We start from the raw sequence: 20,283 nt of genomic DNA on the forward strand, positions 1-20,283 counted from the left end.
ACTCAAGCTGAGGTCTCACCAGCATAGAGTAGTGGGACAGAATCACCTCCTGCAGACCACACTTTTTTGATGCTGCCCAGACCCAGTTGGTGTTCTGGGCTGTGAAGGCACACCCATTCACCAGTAGCAAGAAGTTTTCTTTGGCAGGGATGTATTTCCTCCTTTCATCCCCCATCTTGTACTGATGGCAGGGGTTGCTTCAACTCAGGTGCAATACCTTGCATTTTGATTTGTTGAACCTCATGAGGTTCACACGGACTGGAGCCTGTCCTGGTCTCTCTGAATGGCATTCTGTCTCTTGGGCTTCTCGACTGCACCACACAGCTTGATGTCATCTGCAAACTTACTAAGGGTTCACTCTGTCCTGCTTTCATGGGTTGACAAATGTTGTGATCAATTCCACTGTCAATGTCACTCATGAAGATGTTAAAAAGCACTAGTACTAGTACTGACCCCCGAGGGACACCACTCACCAACCTCCAGCTAGACATGGAGCCAATGACCACTGCTCTCTGGATGCAGTCTCACAACCAGTTCCTTGTATATTGAACAATCCACCAATTTGGAGACAAGGATGTTATGGAAGACCGTGTCAAAGGACTTACTGAAGTCCAGATAGATGATTTTATTGGCTCTTGCCTGGTCTAATGATGCAGTTATGCCACCATAAAAAGTGACACAATTAGCCAGGCAGGACTTGCCCTTGGTGAAGCCATGCTTGTTTTCCCATATCACCTCCCTCCATTTCATGTGCTAAAGCATAGCTTCCAGGATGATCTGCTTCATCACCTTCCCTGGCAAATAAGTGAGGCTGATAGGTGGGTAGTCCCCTGGGTCATCCATTCTTAAAAATGGATGCCAAAATGTCTTTTTCCCAGTCACTCGGGACTTCATTCACCCAGACATCTGCTGGAAGTCTAGCATGCTGAGCTGTAGGCAATCCAAGGGGCTCCTAGAAGACAATGAGGATAACCTCCTAAGTCAAGTAATTGAAGGTCCCACAATGGAGGGATACAATATCATAGATTTGTTGCCCACCACTGCAAATTAACTGATAACATCAGGACTGGAGGCTGCCTGGGCTGTAGTGACCATGGTTGAGTTCATGCTCCAGAGGCACATTAGATAGGCAAAGAGTAAAATTAGGACCTTAGATTTTGTGAAAGCTAAATTCCAGCTCTTCAGGGAATTATTCAACAAAACACCCTGGCAAAATGTCCTCACATGCAAGAGTGCAGGGCAGAGCTGGCAGATCAGAACACTGAGGAAGCTTTCCTCAGGGTGCAAGAGCTCTTCATCTTCAGGTGCAGTAAGTCAGGAAAGGAAGGCAAGAGACAGGCACAGTTGAACTGGGACTGGCTGGTCAAACTGAAGAGCAAGAAGAAAATTCACAGGCAGCAGAAACAGGGAAAGGTACTATAAGGACTCTAACGAAGCTGCTAGTCTGTGTAGGGATGGGCCAGGTAAGCCAACTGTCAGCTTGAACTGAACTTGGCAAGGGATGCCAAGAAAAACCAGAAAGGCTTCTACAGATAACTCAACAAGAAAGGAAAGTCCAGGAGAGTGTACTTTCCCTAGTGAGTGAAACAGGCAAGCCACTAACAACAGACAAGAAGAAGGCTGAAGTACTCAATAACTTTTTTGCCTTGGGCTTCTCTGGTAACTGCTCACCACATATCCCTCAAATGTGTAGTTTGGTAGGAGGAGATCGGGGAAGCAACATCCGTCCTACTGTAAGTGAAGATAAAGTTCATGACCACCTGAAGAACCTCAACATTCACAAGTTTATGGGTCTCAATGAGATGAATTCCAGAGTCCTGAAGGAATTCGCTGAAGCAGTCACCAAGCCACTCTCAATGATATTTGAAAAGTTGTGTCAATAAAGTGAAGCCTGTGGTGACAAACTCACACCTGTTTTTAAGAAAGCGTAAAAAAGGATGACATCTATGGATCTGCTCAATGAATTGGTTGCAGCCAAAGTATTGTGATCAATGGTTCTATGTCTGGGTGGAGGCTGGTCACAGGTGGTAGTCCCTCAAGGGTTTGTCCTGGGTCATTTTCAACATCTTTATCAATGATACATATGAAGGAATCAAGTGCACCCTCAGCAAATTTGCAGACAACACTAAGATCAGTGGTGCAGTCAACACACTGGAGGGAAGGGAAGCCATCCAGAGGGACCTGGACATAGATTCATAGATACATTAGGTTGGAAAGGACCTACAAGATCATCTAGTCCAACCATCCTCCTATCACCATCCCTACCCACTAAGCTACTAAATCAAATCCCTTAGCACCTCATCTAAACGCTTCTTGAACAGCGCTAGGGATGGTGCCTCAACCACCTCCCTAGGCAGGCCATTCCAGTGCCTGACCACTCTTTTGGAGAAAAAATGTTTCCTCAGGTCTAATCTAAATTGTGGGACCTCTCCAGATAACCAGGAATTCTGATAGATGGTAGAAAGCGGCTTGTCAATCACCTCTCCCAGCTCCCTCAGCACCCTTGGGTGGATCCCATCTGGTCCCATGGACTTGTGGCAGTTCAGATGGAGGAGCAGGTCTCTGACTATCTCTGCTTGAATCACAGGGGGTGCATTATGCGCTCTGTCCCGGACTTCCAGGTCAGGGCGAAAAGTACACTGAGGATAACTGCTCTGTCTATTAAAGACAGATGTGAAGAAGGCATTGAGAACCTCAGCCTTTTCCTTATCCTTTGTGGTTACATTCCCTGCCACATCAAGTAAAGGAGAAATTCTCCTTAGCTCTTCTCTTGCTGTTAATATATTTGTAAAAGGATTTTTTGTTCTTCTTTACTGCAGTAGCCAGTCTAAGTTCGAGCTGGGCTTTGCATTTCTAACTTCCTGCCTCAAATCATGGCAAGTTCTCTGTAGTCTCCCCAAGTAGCCTGTTCCATCTTCCGAGGACACAGACTCTCTTTTTCTCCCAGAGTCTCAACAAAAGTTCCCGGTTCATCCACTCTGGTCTTCTTCCCTTCCGGCTCAACTTGCGGGACTCCGGGACAGCCCGCTCCTGTGTCTTTAAGATTTCCATCTTGAGGAGCATCCAGGCTTCCTGGACCCCTTTACCACTCAGGAGTGAGTCCCAAGGGACCCTTGCAACAAGTGTCCCAAACAGGTCAAAGTCTGCCCTCTGGAAGTCCAAGGTAGTGGACTCAATGGTAGTGGACATGCTGGAGAAGTGGGCCCAAGCGAACCTAATGAGGTTCAACGGCAACCCCAGGGATTTATATAGACTGGGGAACTCCTGGAGAGCAGCCCTGCAGGGAAGGACCTGGTGGTCCTGGTAGACAAGAAGCTGGACACTAGCCAGCAGTGTGCACCTGTAGCCTGCAGGGCCAACTATACCCTGGGCTGCATTAAAAGAGGGGTGGCCAGAAAGAAAAAGAAGGTGACTGTCCCAGTCTTCTTTTGTCAGCTCATTTGAGGCCTCATCTGGAGTACTGTATCAAGAGTACCCCCAGCACAAGAAAGATTGAAGAGGATTGAAACTAGATGATATTTGAGGTCCTTTTCAACCCAGGCCATTCTATGATTTTTTGATTCTATGATGACTCCAAGAACTACCCACTTGTCAGTCTAATTCCTGTGCTGGTTGAGATCAAGTTGAAGATCCTCCTGGAATCTATGATAAAGCACATGGAAGACAGGGAGGTGATATGGGAAAACCAGCAAGGCTTCACCAAGGGCAAATGCTGCTTGACCAAACTAGTGGCCTTTTAGGGTGGTATCACTGCATCAATGGACAATGGAAGAGCCACTGATGTAATCTATCTGGACTTCAGTAAGGCCTTTAACATGGTACCCCACAAGACCTTTTTTTCCAAATTGGAACAATAGGGATTTGATGGGTGAACTGTTTGATGAATGGAGAATTGGCTGCAGGATCAAGTCTTGAGAGTGGTGGTCAATGGCTCAATGTCTGGATGGAGATCGGTGGTGAGTGGTGAGTCCTAGGGGTCACTGCTGGGACTAATAATCTTTGACACTTCATCAGTAACACTTACAGTAGGGTCAAGTGCACTCTCAGCAAGTTTACTGATGACACCAAGCTATGCGGTGTGGTCTACACACCAAAGGGACGGGATGCCATCCAGAGGGACCTAGACAGGCTCGAGTAGCAGGCCCAGGTGAACCTTGTGGGGTTTAACAGAGCCAAATGCAAGATCTTGTAGCTGGGTTCAAGGAAACCGGCACTACCAATACAAGCTGGAGGCAGAAAGGATTGAGCACAGCCTGCTGGAAAAGATTTGGGGGTACTGGTGCAAGGGAAGCTCACAGTAGTCAACAATGTGCTCTTGCAGCCAAGAAAACCAACTGGATCTTAGGTTGTATCAAAGAAGTATGGGCAGCAGGACAACAGTTCTTTGCAACAGTGAGGCCTCACTTGTAGTAGTACAACTAGATGGGGAGTCCTTGGTACAGGAGCATATTCAGAGGAGGGCCACAGAAATGATCCAAGGAATGGAACACCACTCCTACAAGGACAGGCTGAGAGAGCAGGTGCTGTTCAGACTGGAGAAGAGAAGGCTGCAAGGTAACCTGAAAGTAGCCTTTCAATATCTAAAAGGGAGATATAGGAAAGAAGTGGACAGAATCTTTATCAGGGTCTGTGGTGAAAGAAGAAGGGAAAACAGTTTCAAATAAAGAGAGGGGAGACTCAGATCGGATGCAAAGAAATCCTTTACAGTGAGGATGGAGAGGCACTGGAACAGGTTGCCTAGTGATGTGGTTGATGTTCTGTTCCTGGAGACTTCCAAGGTTAGGCTGGATCAGACCCTGGGCAATCAGATTTAGCTGTTTTTCCCCTGTTCATTGCAGGGGAGTTGGACTAGATGACCTTTAGAGATCCCTTCCAACAGTGAGGATTCTATGATTCATCTGACCACCATGACTTTTCAAAATAGCATTGAGAACAGCTTGGTGACAACATCAGCCAGTTTCCTCAGGACTCCATGATGTAAAGGAAGACTATCAAAAGGAAGACAAGATTACATCTAAATATTTTATAGTAGTAGAAATAGTTAAACACATGAAGAGGTTGCCTAGGTAATCTCTATCATTGGACTTCAAGAACAAATTTGACAAACAGTAAGAAAACTTTATATCCTGCATTCTTTTGAGGCTATGGAGATTGTTTAATTATGTTACAATCTGGGGTCCTGCTCTGTCCCTTTTTAGCTGCAATTCTGAAATCAGCATTCATAGTGAATTCAGAAATGAAAACTCTTTATCAACTGAGCAGCAACATTATTTGCTAACAAGAATAAACAGGCATTTGTTAGAGGATATGTCATATTGGAAAATGTTTCACTTCTTAGCAAAAGATCTTATCCTTCTTGGAAACAGACACCAAATTGAGAGCCTATTAACAACAAGTGAACCACCTCTCTGTCAGGGATTAAGTATCAATGTCTCAGTATAGTATCTGTAAATTAGTATCAACTACAAAAATAGACAGATTTTACAAACTTGCTAACATTTTTTGAGTACGTAGTTGGGACATCATTGACTATTTACTATTTTTAATCAAAGAATTACTATATGGGAAAATGTTTCAGCTTTCTAAGTATCATTCTTATCATATTTGATGAAGATTTTGCACATAAGTTCATAAGTTCATAAGTTCATAAGGTTGGAAAGGACCTATAAGATCATCTAGTCCAACCATCCTCCATATTTAACTATAGCAGTCAATCACTGAATTGCATATCAAATCACAATACTTGATTGCATCTGATTTTTTTCTCCCATGATGGATTCTCTCCATGGAAGATCTTTTATGTTATGTTCTCAGGACCTGCATTATCAGTTTCATTATACGCAGTTGTCATAATATTATTTTGACTGAAGCTTGCTTTTAACTATAGGTGTAACTATTTGATATAAAAATCATAGGCCTGAAGTAGCACTACAACTGGTCTAGGTATCACTTGCATGAAAAGATTTATAAAAAGCAGTACAAATCTTGAAAACTGGTAGCAGTCTTCTGTATAAAACATAGTCTGTGCAGTATCTTCAATTTAAAATTCAGGCATATTCACTAGTTCAGCAGTGAAGTAACATGTAGGTGAATTATTCCAGCTGGGTCTTCTACAGTCATATATTAAGTTTCCATACTTTTAGTCTCCAAGCAGTTGACACCTTACCTCCTCTGTGATGAATCTCACACATTTTGGGGAAAAGTGTCATTTAAAGTACCAGGTAAGCCTAGAACATTTAAAGTTCCAGGTAAGCCTAGAACAAATACTGGCACTCCACACAAACTATATGGAAGTGAAGAAGGAAGTCCTATACCCGATGCCTTCTTAGACAGAATGAAACTAAATAGCAAGTAATGATCAAGAAGTACTAAAGAATCTGGCAAATCATAAAAAAAGCATAAACAATAGTTTTTAATATAGAGCCATAAGGACAATAATGTTTACACCAGGATGAACAAGTATATTTTCCTGAGGTACCTATATTCCACAAAAATGCATCTGTCTACTTGTTTCCAGACATTTTTACTGTTATGAGTCCTTTTTCTGGTAGTACATACCATGTTTATTCTGACAGCTCTGATTTCTGGAGGAAATTAGATTTTGATTGCTGCAGACAGATACATATAATCGTTTTCACTTAGCAGCAGAGATTGAAGTTGAATGCCTCAGCAGAGATCTTTCTATTTCATGTATATTACACATTTTAGATCTCTTCACAGCACTTCCTCAGATGACTTCTTAGACAGTAAAATCTGGTAATAATTATTAAACACCATACACACTGTTTACAATAGAGTCATATTTCTTTCTTCTTTTTCTCTTGCATAAAAAGTAGAATGCTGCTGAAAAGTACCCAAATGTCTGCTATACTTCATGCCAATACAGCAGCTCAGCCAAATATGCAGAGAAAAGTTTGCCAAATAAAAGAAAACATAACAAATTCGTAATGGTTTCTATCTTGACAGAAAATGAAAATTATACCTCAATGTGTGGCCACTCATGTGGACACATAAAAATGTCATAGAGGCAATCGTTCTACCTCAGATAACACAACCTGACAGTAGAGCAGCACATACTGGCTAGCTTTCACTGCCCATAAAAGCAGCAGCCATGACCTACAAAATGAGCTGGAAGAATCACATAATTTGAGCATATCATATATGCAAATGCCATGCACTGATTATATTTATCATAAATAATACAAAGTGGAATGTTTGTTTTTTGAGTAGAATGACTGTCATTGTAAGAGCAGACTGGAATTAAGAAAGTATTTTTTAATATGAAGTCACTATAGCTATCTCAAATAATCCAGTCCAGCGAAGACAATGAAAACACAAGCCTTTATCCCAAAATGTGAAATTCAACTCTCCAAGCCATTTAAACAGTCTAAAGTTGAATAACTTTTAGAAGACTTCATTACTTTGCTAATGTTGTGTATGGTTATAGCCAATTTATGTAATATGAATATTTTATTATTTATTTAGCTTCAAAGTAAATTTTTTGAAATTGGAGTAAGACTTGTTTCTCTGTAAAGTTAACAAGCACATTTATTGAACTACAAAATTAACATAATAATAATGTTGATTATTAATCTATTACCTAGCTTTGTACTGTTCTAAGTCTTTAATTCAGTGCTATGTTGTTTCCTAAACAATATTATTTTTTGGAGCAAAAATACAAGCAATTTCATAATCTCAGATTGAAACAATCTGTTTCATACAGTACAGATTATCTACAGGGTGAAGAATTATTACCAATTAGATAACAGTAATTATGCAAGAAGGAACAAGAAAGATTATTATTAGACTCTATGAGTCCATAAAAGTCTGGCAATGTTACTGTGGTAATAGATAAAGGAAAGGCTGCATTCTTCCTGGTGAGCTTAAAAGCACATTGGTACCCCAGAAGAATCTCCAAGTCCTACTGAAATCCTGAAATCCTAAGATTAAATCCTAAGATTTTTCTGAGACAGAAAAAGATAGTGAAAAAAGACTATGTGCTTTAGAAATTTACACAATAGATGGTAACAAGAGAAATTTAAATAGTAGCAAGCAGCATGTAAAGAAACTTGCCCTGATTTAGGAAAGAAATGTCTCTACTTTCAAAAACAAGAATCTGAAGCAAAAATCTTTCCACTCTGATTTATCTCTTAAAATTTCTGGAGTATAAACAAAGAAAACATAGTTACTACCTCTTTTCACTTCAGATAACAGAGTTACCATTAAAACTAAAAAGTAAACGTCAGAAATTTGATCTGAACTTATAAAATACCACGTTCATTAGTTTGGTTAGACTCTAAAACTAAAGTAAATTCTCATTCCTTATGTAAAATTAAAAATATATATTCTAAACAAAGTATATAATCAGAAAAATAAGAAGTAAAAAGATAGGTTGTGACATGTTTGAATTGTTATTGTTTTAAAATTATTACAGGATTTTTAATAGCTTATACAGTAACTCAAATGAAATTTCATCAATGTTATCTGTGAAAATGAAAGCAGACTGCACTAATGCCCACAAAAATCACTGAAAATATAAATGCACTCATTATGCTCTACGTAAGAAAAAATGTTGTTTTATGACTGCAAGAATTGTATGTTAACTGCTGTACTACTAGTGTTAGCATTTCTGCTAGTATAAGCGTCCAAAGCTTTATGCAAAAAAAATTTCCTAGCATTTCCTCTGTGAGGTCTTCACAGATTCACAGTGAAAAGAGAGAAAGTGTGAAGGTAAAGATGCAGAATCTGTGCTGCTTTACCTTAATAATTTAAAAACTAGCAATGATTAATTATGCATATGGAAGAACTAAAAAAATAAAGCTGGTCTCATTCGCCAACTGGTGGATGAGGGAAAGGCTGCTGACATGGACTATGCGGAGTCACTGACACTGTCTCCCACAGTATTCTCCTGGAGAGGCAGGCAGCCTGTGCCTTGGACAGGCACTCTCTTAGCTGGGTAAGAAACTAGCTGGAGGGCTGGACCCAGAGAGTGGTGGTGAATGGAGTTAAATCCATCTGGTGACCAGTCACCAGTGGTGTGTTTCCTAGTGGTTGGTACAGGGTCTTGACCTCTTCAGTATCTTTATTGATGACTTGGATGAGGGCACTTGAGTGCATGCTCAGTAAGTTTGCAGATGATACCAAGTTGGCCCTAAGTGTCAATCTGCCTGGGGGTAGTGAGGCTACAGAGGGATCTGGACAGGCTGTATAGTTGGGCTGAAGCCAATGGGATGAGATTCAACAAGACCAAGTTCCGCTTCCTGCACTTTGGCCACAACAACCGCAGGCAACGCTACAGGCTTGGGGCAGAGTGGGTGGAAGACTGTGTAGAGGAAATCGTCCTGGCAATATTGTTTGATGCTCAGCTGAACATGAAAGAAAGCACAAGAAAGACACAGAGCTCTTGGAATAGGTCCAGAGGAGGGCCAGTAAGATGATCAGGGGGCTGGAGCATATCTCCTATGAGGAAAGGTTGAGGGAACTGGGCTTATTTAACTTGAAGAGGAGAAGGCTCCATGGAGACCTCATTGTGGTTTTCCAGTACTTGAAGAGAGCATATAAACAGGAGGGGGTACAACTGTTTACATGGGTTGATAGTGATAGGACAAGGAGGAGTGGTTTTAAACTAAGACAGGGGAGATTTAGATTAGATGTTAGGAGGAAGTTTTTCACCCAGAGGGTGGTGATGCACTGGAATAGTTTGCCCAGAGAGGCTGTGGATGCCCCATCCCTGGAGGCATTCAAGGCAAGGCTGGATGTGGCTCTGGGCAGCCTGTTCTTGTAGCTGGGGATTCTGTGTATGGTAGAGGGGTTGAAACTTGATGATCTGTGAGGTCCTCTTAAATCCAGGCCATTCTATTATTCTATGAGCCAACGGTGTGCACAGGTGGCCAAGAAGGCCAATTGTGTGGTAGCGTGTATCAGAAACAGTGTTGTCAGCAGGAGCAGGGAAGTGATTATCCCTCTCTACTCATCAGTGGTGAGGCCACACCTTAAGTACTGTGCTCACTTCTGGGACCCTCAATGCAAGAAAGACATCGATCTTGTAGGTCCTTTCCAACCTAATGAACCTATGAACCTATTGAGGCCCTGGAGTGTGTCCACAGAAGGGCAATGAAGCTGGTGAGGGGTATGGAGCGCAAGCCTTATTAGGAACACATCTTTCTTCACCTGCAGAATTACATTAAAAATATGTAACAGTCTGCATTTCTTCACAACATTAAATGTCTTCTCATCTGAGAGAAAACCTTAATTGAAGTTATTGTTATCTTACTGTTTTACTTAGGTTTTCTCAAAAAGGTACAGGGTGCTTTAATCATACTTGGCTAAGTCATTCATTTTCAATTTAAAAACAGAACATTTTTCACTTTTCTCTTTTTTGTAGTTCAACATTTTCCACAGCTAGTTATTGGTACTGTTCTGGGGATATGAGGAAGGTAGGTATCAGATTATTTTTCTTCTTCTAAAACAGAAGCCTTTAAGAAGATCTTAAGGCTATATATGATACGTATTTTTATTCACTCATTTTAAATTATATGAGATAGTAACACACAAGTGCCAAGGTCTTTGTTAAATTTTCTTCTTCTGAGCTAGTTGTGTTGTAGCTGTAACAGCTTGTGTGTATAACTAAGGGAAACATTGCAGGCAGAGATATTTTATTAGACTCGTGCTATAACTTGTCTTATAAAAAATATGACCAGTTCTCATGAAACATCTTTTTTCTTATCTTTGAACCTTTTTCTAGCTATTTTATGCATATATTTTTATTATTGTCTAGCAGCTCGCAGTCTAAGATTGCAGAATCACAATTAAAATCACACTGATTTTTCTCCTTCTCTATCTAAAGGTGAATTCTTTGACTGATATAAATAAACACGGTGCAAGCTGCTTTTGTGGCTGGAATGTGTTGAGGTCAAAACTTCTGCAGTGCTTCATCAATTACTTCATTGCGGTCACCCTCCCCTTCAGTTGAATCTTTCCTTATCTCATCTATTAATCTTTAAAATACAACCCCCAGTATGGGTAACAAAGCAACTCCCACTGTCCTGCTTTATTTTCAAATGCGCTAAAACATTATGCTTTAGGTGACCTCTGCTGCATCAACTCTTCTTTAATTTGGTGTTTCAGCTGTTTCTTAAATTTAAGCTTAGAAGTATAGGGTTTCAGAAACACATAACATAAAGTTTATAAGGTGATGAAATTAGTAAATTTTAAGGCAGGAGATGCAGCTAACTCTTCTCAGAACTTATTTCGTGCTGGAGATAAATGACACAGAAAACATGCTACCTTCTTTCCTCATAATGATATCCATAAAAAGAAATAAGGCAAAGAAACAAGCAACTAATTGACTACTAAAAAGTAAAATATTAGTAAAAGGAGTCTTACAGGATGAGGGTTCACTAATCTGAAAGAAGAGACTCGTTTGCAAAACAAATGAAAAATGAAGTCTGTTACTTCTCCTCTGCCAATACTGACTAGTAGTAAAAAGAAAAAACAAAATCCATAAAACTTACCATCCTTCATCAGTGTCTACATCAGATTCAGAAATCTCATTTTCAGGAGTTTCTTCAATTGCTTGCGTTAACTTTGATTTAAATCGGTCCAGCAGTGCCAGGGTCTGAAATGAAATACAAAGTTTAAGGAAGTTACATATATTTTAAACAAGTATCATACAACATCTTCAAACTATTATTTTGGGAAACTGTGTGATGAGATGGGAGAGAACTTTCCTATGACTTCAAAGAACACTGCAGAGACAAACAAAAGAGAGTGAGACGTGCCAAGAGTAACAGCATGTTGAGCAAGTGAGAGGGTGTGCAGTGCCAGGAGTACATATGCAAGAGAGCACTCATCTAGCCATCTTAGTAAAATAAAAACATGTATTTAGGGAACAGATACTTCTGCTATATTTACAGACACTGACAATAAATGTTACTGTTTGAATGTTAGTTTTTTTCCAGTGAGGCAATCCATTGAATCATAAAATCATAGAATCATAGAATTGCTCAGGTTAGGAAAAGGCATTCAAGATTCTCAAGTCCATTGCATTAATTGTAGACAGTTCAACTACTGAAGTTGCAGTTTAGTTGATACTCCTATATTTTACAATGCTGTTTATTTCTTTTGCTGACATTAAAAAACTCAAAGCTTTTTACTTGAATACAAAGAACCCTCTTAAGTAATTTGGTAGGTACAGGTCCTTACGCTCACACAACATAAACATACTGATTTATATTTGGTATTTTATTTAACAGCTGACATTGTCCTATCTTTCAGCTACAACAAACTCGTTTAATCTATGGTAATATTGGAAGATCACACTGCAGGTCTTCCTTCTGATCACTTGAGAGGAGATATCAACTACACAAGAATTGTATGCCTAAGCATAGTGATGGTACAAAGGCCACAGGCCTCTCCATAAAAAGGGCAGACCATAAGAATAATTTGCACAGTCCATAGCCTAATTCTGGCTGATATTTGAGATGTTATTGGAAAGGAAAGCACCAGGGAATAAGTACTTAACTGAATTTATGTGTCAGACTACATTTGATCTGTAGGTGATAGGTTGGCCACCTATGCTGTAAAACACCTCTGTACGGCTGTTTAGTTTTGTTTAGTCAAGTTTTTCAAATTTAAAAGAATAAAAACTAAACAAGAATAGAAAACAGAATTTGGAAATACCAGAAGTGTTCACTGGAATCAAATTTCCTTCTGGGAGCAATCTTAACTTTAGGAGTTTCCTGGCTTTTGAATTCTTTCAAAAACACATTTTAGCACTGCCAAAGGTGGGTTTTAGGGTTTTCTTTTTTTTTTTCCATTTATTTTCTTTATTTTTCCGGTTAATCTTGTTTAAGCTGGGGGAGGAAATTTTCAAATACACCTGAACCTATGAACCATTCAAGTTCTACAGCTTCCCATGCAATTGCAAGCAAACTTCATGCTTTCAATACCTAGGACAACAAATCTCTTCCCAGGACATTAGATAAAAACAAATTAACCCTTTTCACATGAATTTGTGACCAACTCAAGCCATATTTCTCGTGTATTATCTGACTTTCTGTGGTGCCAGCATTATTCTAAATGGACCTGTCTTAGTCTTCATGTCATTAATGATTAGATGAAATAATGTGGACTATGTATCTTTATAAACTGACCATTGTAGAATTTCAAGGTAAGGAATTCCAGTGTCTGGTATTCAAGAAGTACATACACACTGTGCTCTCCAACTCCTAAACAGAGGCTGGAAAACAATACTGTATTGTATGTAGTAAGAACGTAAGACTAGAAGAGGCCCTTGACAAATGGATTCTAAAGAAATTCACTATTAATCACTGAACAGTTGCTGAGTCTTTGCTGAATAGCTGATGTTACTACTGTTGAATAGTTTCTAACAGGGCTCCATAAATAAAAATTATAATCTACTAAAATACATACTCACATCACTTAAAACCCGTATGTCTGATGTCCAGCACAAATTTTAGATGAATGATATTTTGCACTTCACAGCAGTTTCATATATTTAGCAGGTTCAGATTTTTAGAAAAAAGTAAATACATTAAATTTAACTTTGCTCACATTTGTCTACCAAAGCCTATGTATAATTTGACTACACAAAAAAATTTTAATTGTACTTAAACTGGGTTTTTAAAGTTTGGTTAAAAATTGTTTTTGTTTGTTTCATATCACTCAAAGATATGTATGAATTTGATCTCTATAAAACATCATTTAAAATGTGAAAAAAGCCTCTCATTTTGGACAGATACCAAATTCACAAACTTCTGTCTCAGTGCTATTTCATGGCAAGTTGCAAAGCCAAGAACAGAACTGCAGAGAAATGCAAACTCTTGTAAATATAATCAAGGTAACTTTTCATTTTACAAGATTTTAGTGGCTTAACTCAGAGCACATTCATGTACATACAGAAACCTTATCAAACGCACAAACACGTTTATTAGTGTTTAGAAATAACAATTTACTTTTTATCAAAAGATGACTGTAGAAGATTTGTAAACTTTTTTTTTTAAACAAACGAAAGTTTTCAGAGCTCTTGATGGAATCTTTATTCCCTGTGATTACCTGATCTTCACGGGAAACTCCTTTCTTTGGCTGCTGCTTCCGTTTGTCTTCATATTTTCTCTTCTCCTGAAGATATTCTTCAACAATGCTATTTGGTGCAGGTTCCTCTTCTGAGTAAGGAAATACATTTGGTTAAATTACATTTGGCTTTTTGATTTACTACAACTTTGAAGAATGTTTGCTACTTCTGAAACACCAAACAAAAGACTTTCATAAAATGTTTCAGCTGAGTTGCTTCCTGAGTAACTAAGATGATTTGCTGCTTGATAAAGTGAAATACAAAACATTGTATGAGCAGACAATGAGCCCAAAATGTTGTATGTCAATTATATTTTATGACACAGCCAGGGAAAGCAGAGGAAAACTCTGGTGTTAAGACCAGAAAAAAAAAAAAAAGCTGAAATTTCTTTAAAAAGTTTACCTTCATTTCTGAACACCTTCCCTGGAGCAGCTGAACAGATATACCATGTTAATGTTTTGTAGCTATGGAGAAATTGTCAGTTTTTCTGTTTTGTAGGCTGAAGAAGCTACAGTTCAAATCTGTGACATTTGGATGACTGCTGACAGCTACACAGGGACAAATACTGACTTTTTAAAATAAAACACTCTATTACTTGATTTGATGTTTTCCATTAACTTTATCAATGTAATATCATAAAAAAGGAAATAAATTTATAGTATGCAATAATCCATATCAAGTATATTTGTTTATATAAACCTACAAATAAAATCGCTTCCTCCTTTCCTTGTTATTATAATTTATTTGTTGCATGCACATGTTTAAATAGTAAATGGCAAAGTATCTTCATCAAATATATACAGTATCATACAGAATTGCTTTTTTCCTGTTTTCCATTTGCTACACTGAGAATAATGAAGACTCGAATGAAAAAAAAAAAAGAAATGAATGAAACAATCTGCTATAAAAACTCAAGCAATAAAATACTGAATTGAAGAGAATAACAAAGTACAGCATTGAACTAAAAATCATAATGGCTCAGATTCAGCTCAGATTTGTCTTTCCCCCCATTACCTCAGTCTTTTCTACTAATTAAAAAAAATGAAATTTTGCTTGTGTGAAGGTATCCAATCAACCCTCTGTAGAAAGAACACAGTGTCTTATTTCACTAATATTTAGTCTCTAGATAAATAACTTGAGCTATCAAATCACCAGATCTCTTACAGAAGACAACTTTTCAGGTAACGTTTACCTAAAAGGACCTCTGAAAAGATACCAACTACTCAATGGTAAGTATAATTGTTCAGATACGACAAGCAGCAGACCTGAGACAATCATTACTAAAATTTGTTGTGAATGCCAGTTTCTAACACACCATAAACATTATAATGCTGTGATCCAAGCTTAAATTCACATATATTGCAACTAAAGATGTGATCCTTAGTCATACATGCCTTTTGACTAAGATTAAATCTAATGTAGCTCAAATATAATCTTCATATAAATGGGATAAATTGTATGTTTTTGTATTTTTATCACACTCATTTGGTTGTCACACTGTAAACATGAATAAATGAAATTTCAGTTTAAGCTCTCTCTTGTGATTATTGTTTCTTAGGTCTTTGTCAGAGTTCTTCTAATCCTCCATGTCATTTTCTCTGCCTCCTACAAAAGCCTCTTCGTGAGACAAATGACAATCAGGTCCATGTGAACTAACTTCAGAGCAAGTCAACCACAACAGTTATGTACTTGTATGCATACTACTTCTGCGTCTTTTAATAAAAAGACTTAAGACATACTTGCATCTTTCCATGAGGTCTTCCAACCTATTACTCCACATTAATACCAAATAATACAATAGGAAGGATTTTCAATAGCCCTTAAGACAATGGATTGCAAACACATTTTACAATGACTTCAAAATAACAACAGCTGCCTGGTTTTTAATATAAACAAAATAGTCAGCTTTGGAAAGTAGCAATTCTTTGATAAAAAAATATTTTGTGTTTGCCTAACCTAACAGCTAACTAGCAAGGAAAAGAAAGTGTCTGGAAAAGAGAGTTGTAGGTGGGAAGAATCCCATTTAAAATGTAAAATGCCTTTTTAAAATACAAGAAGAGATTTAATTGCTATTTCCTACTTCCTAGTCAGTATTCCACAGCTCCTCCAAATCTTTTCTAACAGGGCTGGCAAAATAGGGCCACATCAATATCTGATGGACTTGAACTTCAAATCAAGCCTGACAAACTTGGGTCCGGCTTGTTGATCAGAAGTATTAAGACCATTACATTATTATTTATATATTCAAGCTTCCAAGTTCTTAAATCTAAGACGATTTTTTCAGATAAAAGTGAGTGAAACAATGCAATGGATACACTGCACTAACAATGAAATGCCTTCCTCAAGTAGCATAGGATGCAGAAAATACTACTTTAAGTAACGCAGAACTTGTACACATATTCTAGAGCCATCAAATCATGAAGTATAAATTGTGTCAAGCAAAGGAAGATTTTTTAAAAAATTCTAAGGTTGCATACACATTATATAATTAGGAAAGATGAAGAAAAACTGAATCAAAACAAAACAAAACAATAAATAATCTTCCTTACTGGAAATAAACTTCAATCTCACTTTAAGAGAATTTCTAAAGCATACCGCTACTTACTCTCAGCTAGCTTGAGTTACTGCCAAGAGAACCTCCAACCTACTGTGACATAAACTTCAGCATTTGTGTAATTTATTTTCTTTCAGATAGATTCTTCTATCTTAAAATATTCTTTTAAGGAGTAACAGATGCCAACATGATGGTGTAATCTAATCTAAAACTTTGATTTTGAGACACGGTTTCCAATGATATCCTGAAATAACAGAGGAGATTCAAGTCTGTAAACCAGAAAGGAAGAGACTGATTTTAAAAAATACAGAAGGGTTTACTTTTTTCACAGTTAAATTAGGAACAGTTTAAATGATGTGAAATACAAAATAGAAGAATTACAACAAAGAAATGAGAATATGAACTGAGGGTATTGAACTGAATGCCATTCTTCAACAATATTTCAGATCACTTCTTAAACAGAAGATAAAGCTTGCTATAGAAGTTCTAAGCTTCATTCCTACAAGTAGAACTAAATAAACAAACACTCAACCAGTGTTGCATCAGACTCCTTCCATTTCACAAACTGTAACTGAATTTTGCCTTCCACTTAATTAAATCCAATAACTTCTAGACTTTCTGACTGTTTTAGATCAGAAAAGTACAATCCTTGTTTAAACTCGCAACCTTACTGAAGCCAACTTGAAGGATGTTGATACAAGGGATGGTGTCTGAATTTTTAGTATGGTCTGACAGAGATAGGACAAGGAGGAATGGATTTAAACTAAAAGAGGGTATACTTAGTTAAATGTTAGGAGGAAATTCTTCATACTGATGTGCTGAGGCACAGGCACAGCCTGCCCAGAAAAGCTGTAGATGCCTGATCCCTAGAGGTGTTCAGGGCCAGGTTGCATGGGGCCCTGGGCAGCCTCAGCTGGTGGCCGGCAGCTCTGCCCACAGGAAGGCTGGTTTGAACTAGGTGAACTTTTCAGTTCCTTTCCAACCCAAGACATTCTGTGATTCTATGATTAAGTCAATTTCTGTAATTAAGACCCTAAGATACTTCTTCCAGAACCTGAGATGTTTCTTCCAGCACTAAATACTGTTCATGCCAATAAGACTTTAACTTACTGTAAAATAACTTGAAGTGTAAATACAGTCAAATAGAATATGAAATAATACTGTTACTATTTGAAGAATTTATAACCTACTCCAGTATATTTTTTATTAGGACTACCTAACTTGTCATTTTCTTCACATCTTAAACTATTAATTACTATAACTCTGGAACTTCTACGTTCTTGAAAAGCCACTGTTTAATAAACAAGACAATAGTCAAGAAATATATATTTCTAGTGAGCAACCAAATACACTTTTTTACAGCATTATTTTCCAGTGTTGAGCTTATTACTGGATTATATAGTTTGCTACAGTTAAAAATAATAGTTAGAGAACAAACTTACTGGTTAATTTAGCCAACTTAAACAGCATAATCTTACAAGTAATTCTCAGAGCTTCAAGCATTTGTTTGAAAAAGCAAAGCCCACTAATGATGGACTTCATTATGTGACAATGGAAATTCCTAGTGAATCTTCTCTGAAATTTGGCAACTTTTAGGCAGACATTATAGAAGTCCCAGTCTAAAATGTAGTTAATTTTCTAATGCCAGTTGACTTCGAGAACATGCTTAAGTTTACTACTAAAATCACAGCTGGCTTGCAGCAAAGCTTTTGTTGTCTTTTCTTTAGCAAGCAGAGAAAGAAGAGAGAAATGCATTCACTTTAGCAGGAAAGAGGCTGAATATGGATTCTTGGTATTACTTCAGGAGAGTTTATAGGAGAAAAAAATAAAAATTGAAGTAGTAGAAGAAAACAAAAGTTTACAAAAATGAAACATTAATGATGCACACACTTCAATACCATGGAGTTATGCTATCTACTCCATATCCCACAGATCTTCATACTTAACATTCTTTATGCTATGTAATTTCAAAAACCAAAATTTGGATTTTGGAGTTTTCAGTTTTCTGAAACATGCACAATTCTCTTATGGTATCAGACATCAAGAAAACTTCCTGACAGGACTTAGGCAAATCTTTACATGCCAGTGACATTACACAGACGTAAAAATAAAAACAGAAATAAAGCATAATCTTAAACTTGCATTCTTGCTACCTTTGTTGAATTTTCTGAACACTTCTATCACTCAATTATTTTGCTACAAGCAAGCTAGATGACAATCTGTGCCCCTGCAGGAGCCTTACACTTTATGCTGATTTTTACATTAGTAGTTATTATGTTGTGGCTTTTTTTTTCATGTGTGGTAATTAAATTTCTTCACTCAAAGATTATCAGATAGTTTCAAAAAATATTTTAATGAGAAAAATGAAAATAGCACTTGAAAACTATTTAAAACCAACATGTATTTAAGGAAACATGATATTTCTCTAGAGTAAATTTGAAGTATATTCACAGATTTGCGCAATAAGACTTTGAAGTATATCTTTTTCAAACACTTGATTAAGTACTTCAAAATGCTGAAGTAATTCAGCACTCAAATTATAACGTTTGATGTAATTTCTGGCATCACTGCAGTGAATGTCACATAAAAGAAAAACATCTTATTTAAAGTAAGGTCTTGACAGCAGTCTGGCATAGTTAACAATTGTATTCACAGATTGGAAAGCTGGTTATAATCAAACTTGTAAGGAGGGAATTATTTTTTTTAATCTCTGTCCTCTTGAAACAATGTAAACACTTAAATTTTCAACCCTAATCCTCCTTAGTTTCTCAAATGTTCTGTGCTATGTGACATAGGTCACTCTAAAAGTAATGCCTCCTATTTATTTCCATGGAAACTACAACAGATACAAAGTACAATAATACTATTCAACTGAACAAATTCTCAACTACAAAATACTATTCTTCAATGCAGTCACCACCATTAGCTATTCATTTTTGCCTGTAATAAACAAGAGCCTCTAAGCCGTGTTCAAAAAAATCAGCACCAGATCAAGCCACCACCGTCACTGTCTCTGCTGCTGAAATGCACAACCCACTGCCTCACTGTGTTCTCATCCATTGTTTGGCCTCCATAAATGTTCAGCAAGCATTGATGAATGTCAGTGGGTGCCATTTTTTCTCCATGGAGGAATTCAATGACACAATTTCTTGTATGCAAACTAATGCAGAAAAGGTAAACTGTTAACATTTGTCAGATGTTAAATTATTAAGCAAGCTTAATATAAAATTAAATGCTTTTAACTTTTGGGCAAAATCACTTGCTCAGGTAAAACATAGCATTTTACTGCTGTTAGATTTTATTATATATAAACACAGTAAAGGTATCTTTCTTAGCCCTTTACATTTGCCATCTTAAATACTTAAGGTCCCACTACTTCCTATTTAAATTATAAATGCTCTCAACTATCTCCAAATAATAAATTCATACATTTCTTTGTTATTTTTTTTCCCCATTTGCATCCAACTGCTCTGTATCTCTTGGTGGTACAACCATCAGAAAAAAGTGCAATAATATAACTGTGCTTTTACAGTTAACTATTTTTGTATTAACAATCACATGATCATACCTGGATCACACATGTTCAGACTGTGTTCTTGTACAAACTTGAAATATCTTACATCAGATCAGTATG

The 20,283-nt window shown here is 37.5% G+C and overlaps 1 protein-coding gene across 1 annotated transcript in view; it reads right to left on the reverse strand.

Annotated features, from left to right (window-relative positions):
• The window catches only part of CWC27 (CWC27 spliceosome associated cyclophilin), a 104,101-nt gene that overhangs the window by 14,076 nt on the left and 69,742 nt on the right, over positions 1-20,283 (reverse strand). Inside the window, exons 12-13 of the mRNA XM_065739811.1 lie at positions 14,077-14,186; positions 11,514-11,617 (exon numbers count right to left, since the gene is read on the reverse strand). Coding sequence (XP_065595883.1) covers positions 11,514-11,617; positions 14,077-14,186 — 214 coding nt within the window. The remainder of the gene's footprint in view (positions 1-11,513; positions 11,618-14,076; positions 14,187-20,283) is intronic.

Source organism: Cyrtonyx montezumae, unplaced genomic scaffold (assembly GCF_038088225.1).
Source record: "Cyrtonyx montezumae isolate F1298 unplaced genomic scaffold, pur_monq_1.0 scaffold_25, whole genome shotgun sequence".
In the NCBI taxonomy this organism is placed as follows: Eukaryota; Metazoa; Chordata; class Aves; order Galliformes; family Odontophoridae; genus Cyrtonyx; species Cyrtonyx montezumae.